The 19,448-nt window shown below is 34.6% G+C and overlaps 1 protein-coding gene across 9 annotated transcripts in view; it reads left to right on the top strand.

Moving 5' to 3' along the window:
- Nucleotides 1-16,972, top strand: part of LOC133181579 (casein kinase I-like) — a 28,566-nt gene extending 11,594 nt beyond the window's left edge. Inside the window, exons 5-13 of one of the 9 annotated variants that reach the window (XM_061316088.1) lie at nt 156-390; nt 1,180-1,350; nt 2,696-2,850; nt 3,135-3,227; nt 3,832-3,852; nt 7,960-8,064; nt 8,891-8,923; nt 9,742-9,854; nt 14,936-16,972. In XM_061316088.1, the coding sequence (XP_061172072.1) occupies nt 156-390; nt 1,180-1,350; nt 2,696-2,850; nt 3,135-3,227; nt 3,832-3,852; nt 7,960-8,064; nt 8,891-8,923; nt 9,742-9,854; nt 14,936-14,990 (981 nt within the window). In that variant the 3' untranslated portion in view covers nt 14,991-16,972. Of the gene's footprint in view, nt 1-155; nt 391-1,179; nt 1,351-2,695; nt 2,851-3,134; nt 3,228-3,831; nt 3,853-7,959; nt 8,065-8,890; nt 8,924-9,741; nt 9,855-14,468 lie in introns of all 9 variants that reach the window. The other 8 variants (XM_061316090.1, XM_061316089.1, XM_061316091.1 and 5 more) reach the window with 8 other exon arrangements.
- The last annotated feature ends 2,476 nt before the right edge of the window (nt 16,973-19,448 follow it).

The raw sequence follows: 19,448 nt of genomic DNA, 5'->3' as shown, positions 1-19,448 counted from the left end.
ATTGAGTATTTCTGATTGTGATTTTTTTTTTTTGATTATTGGTTATATGAATCGAGACGATTTATTCTGTGATATTTGAGGTAAAACAAAATGTCTTATGAAAGCTAATGGTTAAACATTATGCTGTGTTGTAATTATGCCATTATTTTCTGTAGATTTCAAGGATGGAATATGTGCATTCAAAACACCTGATTTATAGGGACGTCAAACCTGAGAATTTCTTAATCGGACGACAGTCTACTAACAAGCAACATATCATACATATTATAGACTTTGGTTTAGCCAAAGAGTATATAGACAGTGAAACACACAAACATATACCTTACCGAGAACATAAAAGCCTTACCGGTACCGCCAGGTACATGAGTATAAATACACATTTAGGAAAAGGTAAGTGGTGCACATACGTGTCTGTGTGGTGGTGTTGGTGGGGGGGGGGGTACCATTTTAAAGTGAGAAGGCTGGTAACTAGGATTAAGAATAAGTGAGAGATAATATATCATAATAAATGTTTGAAAAATATCAATAATGTTTATTATTAATTATGTACAGAATTTGGAAGATTTAAATTTTATTCTAGATTAGGAACTGTAAAGTTTGGATTGAATTTGTGTTGATAATGGAACCTATTAAAGTACATTGTACATGTTGTAGTTATGAATGAGTGATAACCTCATACAATTGAAGTGTATTTCATTTTACAAATTGTAAATTAGTTTATGCCAGTCATTTATTGTGTGTTAGTGTATAAATTGATCCTTGACTGTTGATATGATCACAGTTGGATAGATGTTGCTCTAAGTCATTGTGTATTAGTGTATTATTTGATAGCTAGCTATTGTAAAAAAGATACAGTTGGAAAGAGTCATTTAGTGTGTGTTAGTGTATCAGTTGATAAATTGGCTGTGTATAAATGAATGATTGAACTAAGTCAATTATTATTGGCCATTAAATGAATTGATAATTTACTGTTATAGTGTATAAATAGATAATTAGCTATGTGTACAAGTTGATAATTTACTATTGTAGAGTATAAATCAATGAACAGATAATCGACTGTTGTGTATAAGTTGATGCTTTACTGTTATAGTCTATAAGTAAATTGATCATTTGACTTATGTAGTGTATAAATTGGCAATTGGCTTTTTTAGTTTATAAATTGATTATTGACTGTTGTAGAACAAAGTCGGAGGGATGATTTAGAGGCGCTGGGTCACATGTTCATGTATTTCCTAAGAGGAAGCTTACCATGGCAGGGACTAAAGGCAGATACATTAAAGGAACGATATCAGAAGATTGGGGATACAAAGCGGGCCACCCCTATAGAAGTCTTGTGTGAAAATTTCCCAGGTAAATCCTGACAAAAAGTCACCCCTATAGAAGTCTTGTGTGAAAATTTCCCAGGTAAATCCTGACAAAAAGTCACCCCTATAGAAGTCTTGTGTGAAAATTTCCCAGGTAAATCCTGACAAAAAGTCACCCCTATAGAAGTCTTGTGTGAAAATTTCCCAGGTAAACTCTGACAAAAAGCCAACCCTATAGAAGTCCTGTGTGAAAATTTCCCAGGTAAATCCTGACAAAAAGTCACCCCTATAGAAGTCTTGTGTGAAAATTTCCCAGGTAAACCCTGACAAAAAGCCAACCCTATAGAAGTCTTGTGTGAAAATTTCCCAGGTAAACCCTGACAAAAAGCCACCCCTATAGAAGTCTTGTGTGAAAATTTCCCAGGTAAACCCTGACAAAAAGTCACCCCTATAGAAGTCTTGTGTGAAAATTTCCCAGGTAAACTCTGACAAAAAGTCACCCCTATAGAAGTCTAGTGTGAAAATTTCCCAGGTAAATCCTGACAAAAAGTCACCCCTATAGAAGTCTTGTGTGAAAATTTCCCAGGTAAACTCTGACAAAAAGTCACCCCTATAGAAGTCTAGTGTGAAAATTTCCCAGGTAAACCCTGACAAAAAGTCACCCCGATAGAAGTCTTATGTGAAAATTTCCCAGGTAAACTCTGACAAAAATTCACCCCTATAGAAGTCTTGTGTGAAAATTTCCCAGGTAAACTCTGACAAAAAGTCACCCCATAGAAGTCTTGTGTGAAAATTTCCCAGGTAAATCCTGACAAAAAGTCACCCCGATAGAAGTCTTATGTGAAAATTTCCCAGGTAAACTCTGACAAAAAATCACCCCTATAGAAGTGTGAAAATTTCCCAGGTAAACCCTGACAAAAAGTCACCCCATAGAAGTCTTATGTGAAAATTTCCCAGGTAAACTCTGACAAAAAGTCACCCCATAGAAGTCGTGTGTGAAAATTTCCCAGGTAAAACCTGACAAAAAATCACCCCTATAAAAGTTTTATGTGAAAATTTCCCAGGTAAACTCTGACAAAACGTCAACCCTCTAGAAGTCCTGTGTGAAAATTTCCCAGGTAAACACTGACAAAAAGGCCTCTCACAGTGCAGTTGCTTTTATTGGAGCATCAATTTTCTGAATTGTTACATGGGAGGTGTTAAAGTTTTATTTGAATGTGTTAAAGAATAAAATGAAACCACAATTCTGTCCTTCCTTATTTTAACATAAGTAATCAGAGGCATAAATTATGAATTTATTCAAAGAATAGAGAGAAATGAAATGACCTCCACTTGTGTAGAGGAATCCTGTGTTCTAGAATTACATAATCTGATTCTTTTATTCATTGCAGAGGAATTTGCTCAGTATTTGAGGTATGTGCGGCGGCTGGACTTTTTTGAGACTCCGGACTATGACTATCTGAGACGACTGTTCACTGATCTCATGTATCAGAAGGGCTACGAGTGTGACTGGGACTTTGATTGGGTGGGCCGGCAGGTGAGTAAGGTAAAAGATCGAGCTCACTCAGTGGAGTATTCTGGGGAGTCACTCAGTTATTGTGAAATGAGACTAAAAGGGTCAGGTGATGTCACTTCCTGTGAGACAAGACTTTGAGGGGGTCAGATGATGTCACTTCCTGTGGAACATGACTATAGGGGTTAGATAATTTGGGGCTAGTATTGAACATAAATTCTAAAATAATCATCCTATTGCTTGAGGACCTTTTAGGGTGAAATACTCTCTATGACAGCCAGATTTCTTACAACTCGGAACTTTTTTTATATTTTTAGTCCACACCAGTACCAATTCCCTCACAGGACCCAATTGGACCCTCCAAGACAAATGAAGGAGCACCTGGAAGACATCACCCACAGCCAAAGAAGGTAAAGCCCCCCATAATTGTCTGACTGAGCCATGAGTCGACTGATTAGTACTGACCAATAACAGGGTCATGTGATTTCTATTGAACTTTATTTGTCATGTGACTGAAGTTTTATTGCATGCACACTGATTACAATTCTGAAGCTTTATTTAACTGGCTTCCCATATGAAATGATGAAAACACATACAGGTTAACAGTTGGCTTTGATGTTTGGGTTTTTGTCTTGGTCATTTCTAACTGTTCCGTTCTTGTTGTTGCTGTGTCACAGCAGCTTTCTGTCGAGCTCTTTTTCTGCTTCATTGATCATGGTGCATGGTTTAATTGTATTCAAGAGCTGAAGCGAATCCCAAAAGTTTCTCTAGCACCAAGTAAGGATCAGTATTTGAGAGGGAACTTAAAAATAATGGGATGTTTAGATATAATATCAGTTCACAGAGAATTTTTATCTATGATAAATATTTCAGGATTTTCCTAAGGATACAAAAGGGGACTTGAATTCAGGATAAATTGAGTATTTTGTATGATCTAGAAAGGTCTTGATGTGAATTGACTTCAGTATCTGATAAATGTGCTTACAGGGGCTATGACTTGTTAATTTTTTTCAGAGTAAACAAAGGGCTCATGAGGTAAGATGGAAATCCCTGTACACATGTACTTATCCCTGATTCTGAGTTATTTCCCCTTCAAGTGTAATCTTAACAAACCACAGATAGATTTTAACTGGACTTTGGCCTTGGAACACTGCATGTATATAGACAAAAAAACTTCAGAATTATGCACTGTTATTTGTTGAGGTCATGGAATAAAGAAAATTGATGCAAGAACTCTAAATTTTTATCATATCTGCATAAAATATCTGAAGTATGAAACTGACTTCTGAACACTCTCTATAATTTGATAGCTATTGAAATAATTACATTAATTTTGAAATTTGGTCACTGAACTCTGTATGAAATTGGTTTAAGGATAACAACAGAGCTATCATGCATGCAGTGTATCAGCTATAATGTAAACACCATACCTGGTATTGTGGTTTCCAGGTAGGGTTACTAATACACTGTCACATATACTCTGTTCAAAATTAACAACAGGGATGACCTATTGGTGTGGGGTTTGATTTCGATTTACTTAAATCCGTTGTTGGCAAGAATGCCACTCCAAGATCCTGGATTCTTTAGCTTTTTTTATTGGATCGGGAATCCCTGAATTAATTATCATTTCATACTCAGGTCAGGTAAATTTAGTGGATGGGAATAACACACTAATAATTCTATACTTAACCTGGTCTAGGAGACTAAGTCTTATAGATTATCCTGCTAACAATCCTGCATTACTTATATAGATAATCAGGATTGTCTAGTGGTAGTTACTGTGTATCTTGTGGATATATATTCGTTTCAGCTCATAACCTTGTGTTATTTAACTTGTTATAGTGCTTTGTATTTGCATGGTGTGTATATCTGCATGTTAAATCAACCATCTTTGACCTTGGACATTTCAGCCTATATAAGAGTTTTTGGGGGTTTTTTTTCAAATTCATTATTAAAAATTTTATTCCCACTTTTATCACTGATAAAACTTTTGAGAAATTTATCTTGCACTTGAAGAATTGATATTTTAGATGCCAGTGAAAAGTCCAAGCTAAATACTGGGTGTTCGTTGTGTGCATGGCTTACAAATAGATTTACAGCTTAAGAAAACATTTTAATAAAGAAAAGGAAAGAAAATAAAACCTATAGATATCAGATTCATTTACAACTGTGTATAGTTTATTTAATGGCATTCAACACTGAGGTATTGAGACATCATTACTACAAATTACATTAACAGTAGCTAAAGGTCCATGTGGTATTACAGTATGATGAATTTTTGTTCTGTACAATTTGAAATTGCAAGGTACTTCCTAGCATTTAAATATATGTGTGTATGTTTCAACATTTTAAAAAGAAATACTACTAAATCATGCACATGGTGTTTTAAAAAGTATATTCACATTTCAAATGTTTTATTCTGCAGTAACCCAGAATCCGTTTAAAGTTAGAAATAATTTGATTTTTGTTTCATCTGTATTTATTCTATGTGGAAAGATTTTGGCTGCAGTAAGCACTGTCTTGTTCTTAATTAATCTTAACAAAGTCAGAGCTATATTTGTACGTGTGTCTTTATCAAGCCATGAAGTAAATCTTGTTTGCATTTTCTGTGATATGCATGCTGGCTAGAGTTGTATGTATTGACATGATATAGTTTTTAAAATGTCCATCTTCATGCTCTTGTACTGCTTGTCTTTGTGTTGTTCATATTTATATAGCATTGTCATAGGTAGCTTAACTTCTTAACATGGGAAAACTTATTTGAATTCACTCATACCTCAATACTCAATCAGATCAAATGAAAAGATACCTGCCCTTAACTGAAAATCCACTGACATTAAATCTATCTTGCGAAAGGTTATACCCTAATACTCAATTTAGTCAATTGATCAGGTACCTGCTCTTAACTGAAATTGTTTTTTTTTTTGTTTTGTTTTTGTTTTTGTTTTTGTTTTTTTTCAATCCTTATGGAGGAAGAGAGAATTGGTCGTTAAATCAGTGAGAAAATTGAAGAAAGGGGGGGGGGGGGATCTTGAAAAGTTTCTGAATTCAGATGAGATTCCTTGAAGAAAACTGTAATAAAAAAGATTCTTGCAATAGATAGTAAACCATGGTCATGGTGAACTGCTAGCTACAGCTATAATAACCCCATTATATCTGTCAATCAGTTGATCATTACTTTGTTGTATTTGGTAACCAAATATGAGTATTATAAGCAGGTATAATGGAAAGTGTTTTCGCTGTAAACATACTTTAGTGTGGACAATTATACATTTATTGTCTGAGTTTGCAGGCAACATGCGTTTTGTCGGACTCAAGGTTTTGCCTTAGACCGAAGGCAAAATTGTGGTTCAAGGGGTCGACAGAATGCATCTTACCCAAGAACCCAGTCAATGAATGTTTTGTTATACCTTTTACTTGTTATTTTGACACATCTTGTGCTGGCTATCATGTTTGCTATAATTGATAAGATATACCATATAGGGTGATTGTTTAGTGGGGTGCCAAATTTGGCTTATTTGCGATTTGATAGAATCCCACTAAAATTTTAATTGCTAAAGAACAAGGTATGGTTTCAATACAAATCTTGCCCTGTGTTTTTCTTAAAAATAAAAGTGATGTAAAAAATTAAAACTCATGCTTTTTGAATTATTGAAATTCCATGCAGAAAGATCATACAAATCTTTTTTTCTCACATAACCTTCCAAATGCTAATTGTGACGTCATAAACTTGTGCATTTTCCCGTATTTTCTTCAAAAGTTGCAGAAGACATCAATTTTCAATGGAATTTTCTTTCAGATAATATTGTCCACAGGCATCGCCCACAAAGATTTTGAGATATGTGATTTTTCAAAGAATTTTACACAACATATCTAAAAATTAACGTGGGCGACGGCTGTGGACACTATCTTCTTAAGGAAAATAACCCTTGAAATGGGTCATTTTGAGGCTTTTTCTGTTTAAAATAGAGAAATGCATCAAATTAATGACGTCATATATCCAGAATGGTACTCCATCATGCTATATTCTTTCCTGATTTATTACAGTCATATACTCAATTAATATTTAAGCCAGTTTCAAAACTTTTTGAAAACATTCAATTTTTAGGGCACAATAAAGCTAAAACCATACCTTCTTCTTTGTACTCTTGTGTGTAGGTACTGAATACAAGAAAGATAACTTTGATCTGGCTGTTTACATGTAAACATTATACTCTCTGAACTCTATTCAAAGTAAAAAAAAAAAAAGTAACATCTGGAAGATGTATCTACATATCTAAGGTACCTTAAGCAGTCTGTTGTTTAATGGTACCAAATTTTATTACTGGTTTTGAACTTTATGGAATCCAGTGTCTGCCAGAAAAAAATTCTACCAAAATTATTGACATGCCTTTGAGCAAGCAAAATGCCAAATTTTACACCCGTTAAAGAAACCTGCTATATGGTAGCTGATTCCGCCTACAGTGTGACGTAAGAAACATCATAGCGGTCCAATATCTCATCAACAGGTCCAATATCTCATTCAGCGGTCCAACATGGATTTTTTTTAACCACTCAAAAAAAAAAAAAATGGAAATGTTTGATTTTTTTAGCAAAGATTTATATAGGGAACAATTTTTAAAGGTATAACAAATGTTAAGACTTATCATTCTCATAGAGTGTTGTAGGTTTTGCATGATGTTTCTCTTTAGTTCTAAAACATTTTTATGTGACTGTGATATTGAGTACCATTACAGGGGCCTAAACATTGGAGGTCAACAACAGAATTCTCCCCCATGCATAGCAGCTTCCCAAGTAAATGAGAGTCTACCAAAGTTGTCATTCCATATTGAAACATGTCTCAAGGTTAACAAGACTAAAACATAGATCTCTTAAAGGTCTCTACGTTAATTGAAAGGACTCCCAAATTTGTTAAAGCAGGATGTTCAGTCCACAAGAACTATTATATTTAATTGCTGTGTAGATATGCATTATTCAAGCAAAATAGAGGCTATCAAACTATTTCTAGTCCACAACTGGCTGCTAGACCACAAGTAACTGTTTGACTGCCTGGCATGTTGGAGAATTCTAGCATTTCCATTACTTCATTAAATTGTATAGCTGTCATTCATTTCTGCACATGACACTAATTTGCCGTTTCAGCCCGGTACAAATCAAAGGGGGCTAGCATGGGGTGAGAGTTCCCGACACACCACTAACTATCTGGGTGCCAACCTCGCACCTGATAGACACGGGGGCTCAGTACAGGTAATACTATCCATTTCCCACCATTTTTCTAATGTTTGTCAAATCCCATTTGGGAATTTAATTTTTTCTGTCCAGATCTAGTTATTATGCCATCGTGCAACTTTTGCCTGGGTAACCACAGAAGCTTGGAGAATTGGTGCTTTATGCATTAGATTTCTGGATTTAGCTCACTTCAACAACATGCCCTATCTCATCTGAAGGTTATTAATAAGAAGGTCCAACCCTAAGTAGTTTAACAGTACTTGGTCCAGATCTGTGCTGATCATACATTTTTTAGAGGCACTCTACCATCCATTTTTCATAGAGTGCCTGTTATACATAAAAATGTTGAAGCATTTTGAATCGGTAAATCAAATCCTCAATGACAGCTTTGTTTGATGAAAATTCATAAACGTGTTGATTAATAAGCTGTAGATTCTGAATTTGTATTTTCTACAGTCTAGTCTTGAGTTTTCAGTAGAAATTTACACAAAGAATGATCACTGTTTCTTTCATGGACCATATTTGTGCACTACTTGATGGTTCATGAAGGTACTTGTATAAGAGTTAGCACCAGAGGATATACCAAGACCTATGTATAACTTACTGATTCATTGTGAGACCATCTAACATGCGTTTGGCATTTGTCGAGGTGAGCTACATATCCCTGATGATACTATTTTTCTTTGGGCTTGTTTATCATTGCCACTTATCAAATGTATGACACAATGTACAAATTTTTAATGTGTATAATTTTTTTTTTTATGTTTATAAATCCAAATCATTGATTTCAGTATGTTTTTGTTGTATATGAGTATTTAATTATTTTGATATTTTTGTTATGCAGCCTTATCATTCCATGCTTATGTCACATGATTCGGTATATATCATTGCCATTTAGAATTATTTTCTCCTCTCTAGCTGTGGTCCTTTTTGCTAAATAACATTCTTCATTGCTTTCTGGCCAGCCTACCAGCCTGCATATCTTGCTAAGATTTTGTTATTTCTGGAGATGTATGAAATGATGTCTCAATGTTGAGGTTAATAATAAAACTGGTGTTCTTTCTTTGTCAATTCCACTAACCAGTCATAGAGTTTGATTAAGGATAAATAATGTTCTTACTGTGTAAATTACACTAAGTAGTTTTAAAATTGAATAATAAAATACTTTTAATTTATTCATTCTACATATTTTTTGATGAAGGAAAAATTGTATCTTTGCTCTCTGTGACTTTCTTTTAATGTTAATCTCAGATCATATTGATCTAACATCTACAAGTCAACAGTCTGTCTTCATAATCTTTATCACTTGGTTCTTTGGTAACCAGGGTATTCTTTTAATATTTTATGATGATATAATTTACTCAAATTATATGCAACTTCTATGACTGTGTAAGCATTGCAAGATAAATTGGAAGGCATTGAATTGCATGGTTTTGTCAGTGACTACAACATAGGACAAGATTAAATAAATACAAGATACTAAGCTGAATGCAGAGTGTTCTGAGCTTTAGACTCTTTTGTTATTATCAAAGTGGTTGAAATGTGAGATATTAACTTCTTTTGAATTATCTGAAATATGTAATGAAAAAAAATGTGTATCTCTTTCAGTAATGCAGTATTGTTAAATGATCAGAGGTATATAAACTTAACAATGACCCAGGAATTGAAGTACATGATTTTGATATCATTTTTCAGGTTCTGAATTCCAACAACGGTGATGTGAACACAGAGGATAACAATGACATGGGACAGCACTCTACACTACAGCTGAGTAAAGATAGACAGGAGGAGGATAACAGTGAAACAAAGTAAGTAGGTCAAGGTCACTACAGCTGAGTAAAGATAGACAGGAGGAGGACAACAGTGAAACAAAGTAAGTAGGTCAAGGTCACTACAGCTGAGTAAAGATAGACAGGAGGAGGACAACAGTGAAACAAAGTAAGTAGGTCAAGGTCACTACAGCTGAGAAAAGATAGACAGGAGGAGGAAAACAGTGAAACAAAGTAAGTAGGTCAAGGTCACTACAGCTGAGTAAAGATAGACAGGAGGAGGACAACAGTGAAACAAAGTAAGGTCAAGGTCACTACAGCTGAGTAAAGATAGACAGGAGGAGGACAACAGTGAAACAAAGTAAGTAGGTCAAGGTTACTACAGCTGAGTAAAGATAGACAGGAGGAGGACAACAGTGAAACTAAGTAGGTCAAGTTCACTATAGCTCAGTAAAGGTAGGAGGATAACTGTGAAACAAAGTAAGTAGGTCAAGGTCATAGCAAACAGGTCAATGACATCTCAATAAGATCAAAGCAGGACTACATAGTAAACTAATAATGCTAAATGTGTTACCTTTGGTGATTAAAGGAACTTATATATAGATGAAATGGTTTGATTACCATAATACATTGTTAGTATTATTAGAGCCCTCATATGGTACAGTCCCTGAAACGTTCTACTTTCCCACTTGAACGGTGAGCGAACGGTGAACGAACGGTGAACAAACGCTGAACGAACGCAGAGCGAACGGTGAGTGAACGATGTGTGAACGCTGAACGCAACTTGGTGAACGATGTGTGAACGGTGAACGGTGAGCGAACGCAGAACGCGAACGGAGCGCAAACGCGAACGCAAAGTGAACGGTGAACGAACGGTGAACGCAAGATGAACGATATATTCGGAATGCCTCTGATCTTTTCCTTGCATTGAAACTATTTTATTGTATTATAATGTCAGGTGCCAAAAAAAAAAAAAATAAATAAATAAATAAGTAAACCAATAAATGAATGAATAAATAAGTCAATAAAATAAATTTTCCAAAATTGTCCTAAGAAAGACGATGCATGCACATTAAGTTTTTAATCACACGATTTTTATCGCATTAAAACATTGCAATTGTTGCCGAACGCTGAAGTATAAAAGATATTGTTTTTAGTTGGAAAATAAAATGTTTATTCTTATTTGATAACAAATCAGAGAAAACTTATGATTTATAGAATGAATTAAAGCGGTTGTAACTTATATTCATTTATATATCTCCGTGTCAAGGCGATTTCGTGTAAAGTAATGAAAAAAAAATTTAATTATATTTATACGCTCGTATTTTAGATTTTTAATACAATAATATATTATGTGTCATTTCTATTTTTCATTATGATTTATTGAGCAGACGTCAACATGTATCCCTAGATGGCCGTGATTATACTCGGACAAGATGATACAAAGATACATATTCATATTATTTGTTATTAATTCAATTTTCAGAACATGATATTCAAGTAATATGGTGTTATAGTTTTTATTAAACAGACAAATGAGAGAGAGAGAGAGAGAGAGTACTATTCAGTTTTAGCCCAACCCCCCTCCTTTCAGGCTTCACCACATGTTTGTACCTATATCAAACAAAAACTCTGAATTTTTTTTCTAAATATATCAGACAGTGAAAGTAACTTTTTTTTATCAACAAATAATATCCATTTGTTTGACAGTCATACTCGTTTTTATTTTCCTGCTTCAAGTTCACACGAAGTCCACGTGCTTGTCCTGTCAATCAAAATCATTCGACACTGTGCAGGTGTGAAAGTTTCGTCACATCGAAGACGAAGTGCGAGTATTTCCAACAAGTTATAACATTTATTTTTATCATTTCTAGATTTGATTCCAACATTTGAATAATAAATTAGTAAAATACATTGGGCATTAACACTTGAATGTGAAACATACTCTCTGCCAATTTCAAATACCACCGCCGACACGTGTACATTTTGATCTACTATTGTTTTGTGACTTTTTTTTAGATGCATGTTTGTTTTGAGACTGAAATTTTGTTCTGAAAAAGACCGTAGCTTTTTTTTCAAATGTTAATTAAAATATTCTGGAAATACGGTACTGACCAAGTCACCGATTTAAGGGGAAAGGGGGGTGGGTGGGTATTAATCATATCGAATGGCAAACATATAAAGTTACGGTGAAGAAAGGTTTTTTTCTCTATAACTATAGACTTTACATATTACAGTAGAGAAATTCTGTAGTGCATTACATTTTAAATAAAATATTTCCTTTAACCACACTTTCAATTTAATTCGTTCTAAAGATAATAAATTAACAGGATATCCGCAGTACTATGTATAACTGTCAGAACTAGTTCTATTATATTTTCTGTAGTAATTGAAAAAAAAAAAAACCTAATAGAAATAAATATTTTCGTAATTTTGCTGCGTAATTATTTGACTTGAATAATTATATCTCCATTAACGATTTGTCGTCTTTAACAAAACAACAAAATGTTGCAGTGCTTGAAGTATTTGCACATTGCCCTTAGTTAAATTTAATATTTCAGCATCGTTCTACATAGGTACAGAATGTGCTTGTAACAACATTTATTTTCCAGAGTAATTTAATAAATAACCTAACAGCTAAGTTAGAATAATAAAAATATATATCGTAGATATTTTTCCTCATGAAATAATGATTCTTCAAACACGATATGTTCGTTAATAAATTAAAAAAAACCTGTAACTCCTTAACTACGAAAAGATAAGTCCTTTCACTTCGGAGTTCCGAATGACAATGAAAACTGAACGATAGGTGAACGCTGAACGCAAGGTGAACGCAAAGTGAACGGAACGAAGAGTGAACGCTGAACGCTTTGTGAACGGTGAACGCGAGCGCACGGTGAATGGTGAACGCAAAACTGTGAACGGAGAGCGAACGGTGAACGCACGGTGAACGAACGGTGAACGCACGCTGAACGAACGGTGAACGAACGGTGAGCGAACGGAAAAATGGGAAAGTAGAACGTTTCAGGGACTGTACCTTATAGTAATCACTGTGTCTGCATGTCTGTTCTTCAACACTTTAATGTGATGCAACTTACATACATTTTACCTACAGACCATGTACTTGTAGGTGGTTGAAGGAGGATGCTTACAGTTTATGAGTCATTTGGCCTAAGGTCAAGATCAAAATAAGATCAAGGTCATAAGTCAAGATGAATGCTATGACCATTACCCAGTTAAGGGATGCATCCCTCATATATTTTTTAAACAGAGTTTATATCTTTTACATAATGGGAGCATGGTTAAAAAATGGACACATACATTTGGGTCATTTGTTCAAAGGTCAAGGTTAAATGTCAAAGTTATTTAAATGACATAAGTGATGCAATAACAGAGACATTTTGTATTCTACATCTACATTTTTTGTATCACTTGACGAAAATTTGAGGTCAAAAGTTAAGATAATGCTATGACTGGTACACACATTTATGTGATGCAAGAATTTGTGATTTATTATTCCACAGACTTCATTCTACTACATTAGAAGGAAAGTAAATAGATGAAGACATGTATAGCATTTCAGGTTATTTTGAGATAGGTCAAGGATAAGGAAACATTATTATTATGATCATAGTGATGCAAAGACTGATGAAAGTACACTGGGACCCTGACGGACTTACTGATGTAAGTGCACTGGGACCCTGACGGACTTACTGATGAAAGTACACTAGGACCCTGACGGACTTACTGATGAAAGTACACTGGGGCTGTGACTGACTGACTGATGAAAGTAGACTAGGGGCTCTGACTGACTTACTGATGAAAGTACACTGGGGCTGTGACTGACTGACTGATGAAAGTAGACTAGGGGCCTCGACTGACTTACTGATGAAAGTACACTGGGGCTGTGACTGACTGACTGATGAAAGTAGACTAGGGACCTTGACTGACTTACTGATGAAAGTACACTGGGGCTCTGACTGACTGACTGATGAAAGTACACTGGGGCTCTGACTGACTGACTGATGAAAATACACTGGAGCTCTGACTGATGAAAGTACACTGGGACCCTGACTGACTGATGAAAGTAGACTAGGGGCCCTGACTGACTTACTGATGAAAGTACACTGGGACCCTGACTGACTGACTGATGAAAGTAGACTAGGGGCTCTGACTGACTTACTGATGAAAGTACACTGGGGCTCTGACTGACTTACTGATGAAAGTTGACTAGGGGCCCTGAATGACTTACTGATGAAAGTACACTGGTGCCCTGACTGACTTTTGTCAGTTTTTAGTTAAGCCTACAGACAGGAATGAAAAATAATTTTATTATAAATTTCATAATCAAGATAATATTTCAGACCTGTGTAGTTGGGCTTGGTTTGTTGTAGAGGATCTTGGAGTAGGTTAAGATTTTTTTTTTCTTGAAGAAAAGTGATTTTGTGGACTTACTAGTTTGTAAAACTTGTGTGTGTGTGTGTTAACATAGCAAAGAATAGGAACCCAGTAGACCTGATTGTTTTCTGTGAAGCAATGTCTAGTCCAAATTGTCAAATATTTTAATAAAGAAGTAGTATTGTATTTGTTGCCTTTGTTTGTGTTGGAATACTCCCTTTCGCTCTAGCAGGCTTGACTCTTTATTGCTTTCAGATGCTGTTTTTTCCGTCGACGCAAGAAAAAGAAGACAACCCGTTAATAAAGCATCCATACTACATGTACAGCCAATTATTTTCCAGGATATTTTGTTGATTCTTTTATGAGTGATGATTTTACTTGTTGGCCATGTCTGGTGTACTTTCCCCAATTTTAAATTGCAATAAGAAATGGAGGACTGAGTCTATTGTTAAGTGAATGTGTGCATTTTAAACAGCTAGGACTAGAGCTGTATGGAGATTTTTCAGTGAACTTTTGAAGTGAATGCCAGCTCTTTTAGTGTCTTGATACATGTGTTTATGTTTTATTGTCATTATTTATCCTGTTCTTATTCCACTGAACTCTGTGTGATGGAGAAGAGTTTTGTGAGAGGTCCAGTGAATTTGACCCCCCATACGAAAGATGTACTGGATATAATAAATAATATTCTGCCTGCACAAATCCTCTTGTGCTTCTCGTCGCAGGTGCTGCTGTTTCACCCGAAGGAAGAAGCCACGAAAAGGCAAGAGGAGGAAATGACAAGAAATATCGGGGGAAGAAGACGGAGCAGGCTATATCCCGCTAAAGGCAATGGTAGAGGCTGATGTCAGAAAAGATGTCACATATTGCCCCAGGCTAGTACAGCCCTCATCTAGAATAACTGGTGGCATTATCAATCAGTCGTTTGAGTGAAACCAAAGACGCACAGCATTTTCAGGCCATACTTTGTGTGTGTGTTGTGTGTGCTGCAAGAGTTGTCCATTGTGATCTTTATACAGTATCTAACTTTTCCCACAAAAAAAAAGTTTTTTTCTTTTGTACACATTATTTAATTCATGCGCCAAACAGCAATATTATCATGGGGATTTATATCCTGATTGATGAGAAATGTCTATAAGGTGTTTTTCACTGTTGTCAAACTGTTTTGTAACTATTATTTGACTTTAGAAGGTTATTGTACCTAAAAATTGTAAAATGTGTTGGGTAAAAGAAAATGTTATCAATGGAAGATTTTTTTCAAATTGTTTTAAGTGTTAGTTGAGAGGAAGTAGTTATTATTTGAAGAGAGGACTTATTGTAATGTTAATAATAAGTGTGTGCATGAAAGACATTTATATGTATATCCTGTGCCATTTTGTTTTCTCTGATGATTCAAATCTCTCAAAAATCTGACAAGTAGTTTTTATCAATTCAATCTTGCCAGATTGTGCATTTTCAGAGAATTTTAAGTTGGAATGGAAAAAGTTAGGAAGGGGAGATAATCCTGTAAGTCATAATACAGTAGAATTAAGGGACGGTAATAGAGAGTGCTTGTAAACCTGAATTTTCTTAGTGCCAAGTAACATAACTGGTTCCTAAGAAGGAATGAACAGTTTTTGTTTCATACTATTTTATTTGTTTTTATTTGGAGGTGACGTTTCATTTGTCTCCTGTAAAAATGGCAAATGTATTATATGCTTTGTTAGATGTATATATAATTGTTTTATATTTGATACTAAAGTTCAAGAGTGGACAGTCAGTCAGATTCCAAATGTTTGTAATTCATTGTCAATTATGTACACATCATTCTCTATCTGGCTAGTCTGTTTATTAACATGAACACTGTGTATGACGATGACTTCATGCTGGCCCTGTCTCTCTCGTTACTTAAGTTTTAACTGGGTATGCTCAGACAAAAGTATTATAAAAAGCACTGTTTTAGAGATCCATGTCACATTATACAACATTTTACTGGAATGAAGTTGAATTCTGCCTAGTAGATCTTAAAATTAAAAAAAGTAATTGACGTGTATCAGAAGTACTGATCGATTTTCAAACAAAGAGAATATATTTGTTAAGTAAGATCAAAGGTTATGTTCCACATGGAAGTCCAGGCTTTCAGGGGGATTCTAGTATTTGTAATTTTGTATGTAATTATTTCACACGAGATGAATGCTGTGTTGTCTTTAAATTGAATAGCGTATGTACATGTATCTCGTCACAATGGGCTTTCATCTATACAGAATGTAAGAAAGCAGTTGGAAAGGGTTTCAACAGATGTTCAATTCCAAATCAACCACATTCATTTCTTGATGTTTTAATGAAATTGGTACATGTATTCACATTCATTAATATGAGGTACTACTTTAATTATAGCTAGACATGAGGAATTTTCTTGATGAAATGTATAAAGGTTGTTAGGTTTTCACGTGTTCATGTCAAAAACAACAATTGCATATTGTTTTTCAATAGTTCTACTTTAAATGAGCAGTAATGACAATGGGGATTTTTGCACTAAAACTGTAAAAAAAAAAATTTATTATTATTATTACACTGTGGTCTGTGGACAATTTATTTAACTTCATGTGCAGAATGCAAGATCTCAAAAGACATTTGTCAGTGTGTGTGATATTGTTTTTTTAATCAGTATCCATATTTAAAGCAGGTATAATCATATGTGTTGAGGGGTGAGTGATCTACACCATTTGTCTGATAAAAAAAAATAATTGTACTATCAGAAATAAATTTCAAATCTATTGAAATTTGTCTGTGTGTTTTATAATTCCCTCTTCATGCATTTAAGTTTGGAAATGAACCAGAGTGTCAGTCTGTCATATTGACTAAATGTTGGGGGAAAATATATTGATACAAGATGCAAAGATTGTCTGACCAGAAGGTATAGGCCTCATGATAGATGAGACAAAAATTATTTATGCAAAAATTATCTTTTTGCTTAATTTTTTTTTCATGTTAGATTACAGAAGAAATCAATGACCTTCATTGGAGGAAAAAGTAGGACATTCATAACCAGAAAGTGTCAAAACTGAAAAGTCATTTTACATAACAATGTCGCTGATAGGAAGAATGTACATTTGTATAGGCTAGAAGTTAAAAAAATGGAGGATATTCAGTGTTTTTTTGTTGGATGTGGAATTTATTTCAGGAGTAGGACAGATTTTTTTTAATATTTTCACGAGTGTGAAGCATGAGTAAAATAAAAAAAAATCCAGCCTCATGAGTGAAATAAATTCCATATCCAAAAACAAAACATTGAATTTTCTCTGTTTATTACAATTTCTTTGATTTCTCTCTGCCTCTGTCTTTTCTTAACACTGTGTTAGAGACTGTTACGTCATAGTTGAGCGGTTGAGACGTCATAACTTAGCGATTGTTAGACTGAAAACATTGTAACATGGATTTTGGCAATATATTTGGGAGGAAATTTACAGTTTTAGTCAAGCTATTAAGATGGTTTAGTTACTATATCTTATGACAGACCAGAAATCATTTTTACTTTAGTATCCTTTCGCACTGTGACAGAATATCAATTTGGTATCCTTTCACACTGTGAGAGAATATCACTTTTATTCAATAAATAAATCACAGTATTTCACTATTGAAAATGTAATAATACTTTGTATGCAATTTGTTCTATTTTTATCAAAATCCACCAATTGAAATCAAAGATATCAGTTGACTTGAATGTGTAACACTTGAATTCATCTCGCTATTGAAAAGAAGGTCATGAACAGATGAAGGACAACAAATGGTGATCATTATCTGAGAAGAAAGGAATTGACACGCAAAGTATTAATTTGTCCTTTAGATATTTACATCATGTGACTAAATTTAGCAGCTTTTCCCCCATATATTATTCTAACACCCATGTACATAACAAAAGGTTTACAGTGTAAAATTAAAAAAAAATGTATTCTTGGGATTCATACTTTAAAAAATTAATCAAGAACCAGAAAAGCTGAAACTTATGTGGAAGCTTTCTAAGATAGTGTAGATTCTGAATTATTCATATAATGGGCCCCGGGGTTAGGTTGGGGCCACAATAGTGGATCAAAGTTTTACATTGAAATATATTGGAAATCTTTAAAAATCTTCTTATCAAGAGCCATTGGACCAGAAATGCCAAGACTTATGTGGAAGCTTTCTAAGGTAGTGTAGATTCTAAATTGTTCAGACCATGGTCCCTGGAGGTATGGTGGGGATACAATAGTTTTATGTTATATATTATATATATATTAGAAAAATCTTATCAAGAACCATTGGGCCAGAAAAGCTGCAACTTATGTGGAAGCTTTCTAAGGTAGTGTAGAACCTAAATTGTTTAAATCATGTCTCCTGGTGATAGGGTATTGCCACAATAGGGAATCAAAGTTTTACATTGAATTAGGTAGAAAAAAAAATCTTTAAAAATCTTCTCAAGAACCACTAGGCCAGAAAAGCTGAAACTTATGTGGAAGCATCCTGGGATAGTGTAGATTCTAAATTGTTAAAATCATGACCCCTAGGGGTAGGGCAGGGCCACAATAGGGAATCAAAGTTTTACGTTGAATTATGTAGAAAAAATCTTTAAAAATCTTCTTCTCAAGAACCACTGGGCCAGAAAAGCTGAAACTTATGTAAAAGTATTCTGGGGTAGTGTAGATTCTAAATTATTCAAATCATGACCCCTGGGGTTAGGGCAGGGCCACAGTAGGGAATCAAAGTTTTATGTTGAAATATGTAGAAAAAATCTTTTAAAAACTTCTCTGGAACCACTGGGCTTGAAAAGCTGAAACTTATGTGGAAGCATCCTGGAGTAGTGTAGATTCTAAATTGTTCAAATCATGACCCCTGGGGGTAGGGTGGGGCCACAAAAGGGAATCCAATTTTCACATTGAAATATATAGGAACAATCTTTAAAAATCTTCTTCTCAAGAACCACTGGGCCAGAAAAGCTTAAACTTATGTGGAAGCATCTTTGGGTAGTGTAGATTCTAAATTGTTCAAATCATGACACCTGGGGGTAGGGCGGGGCCACAATGAGTACTACAAGGGGAGAAATCAAGTGAAAAACAGCAAGGCCAAAGTTACTCAGGTGAGTGTTGTAGCCCATGGGCCTCTGTTTTTATCGTAAAAATTTTTTTTCTGTGCAGACAGTCTAATTTTATAATAGCCCTCATATGTTTTAATGGAACAAACTGTATATTTATGTGTTATAAGAATATTTAAAGGGAGAGGGCA

Source organism: Saccostrea echinata, unplaced genomic scaffold (assembly GCF_033153115.1).
Source record: "Saccostrea echinata isolate AGI-Se365-2 ecotype Australia unplaced genomic scaffold, CSIRO_AGI_Sech_v1 ptg000009l, whole genome shotgun sequence".
Lineage (NCBI taxonomy): Eukaryota > Metazoa > Mollusca > Bivalvia > Ostreida > Ostreidae > Saccostrea > Saccostrea echinata.
Note: the sequence above shows the minus strand (reverse complement) of the source record. Positions and strands in the feature narration are given on the sequence as shown.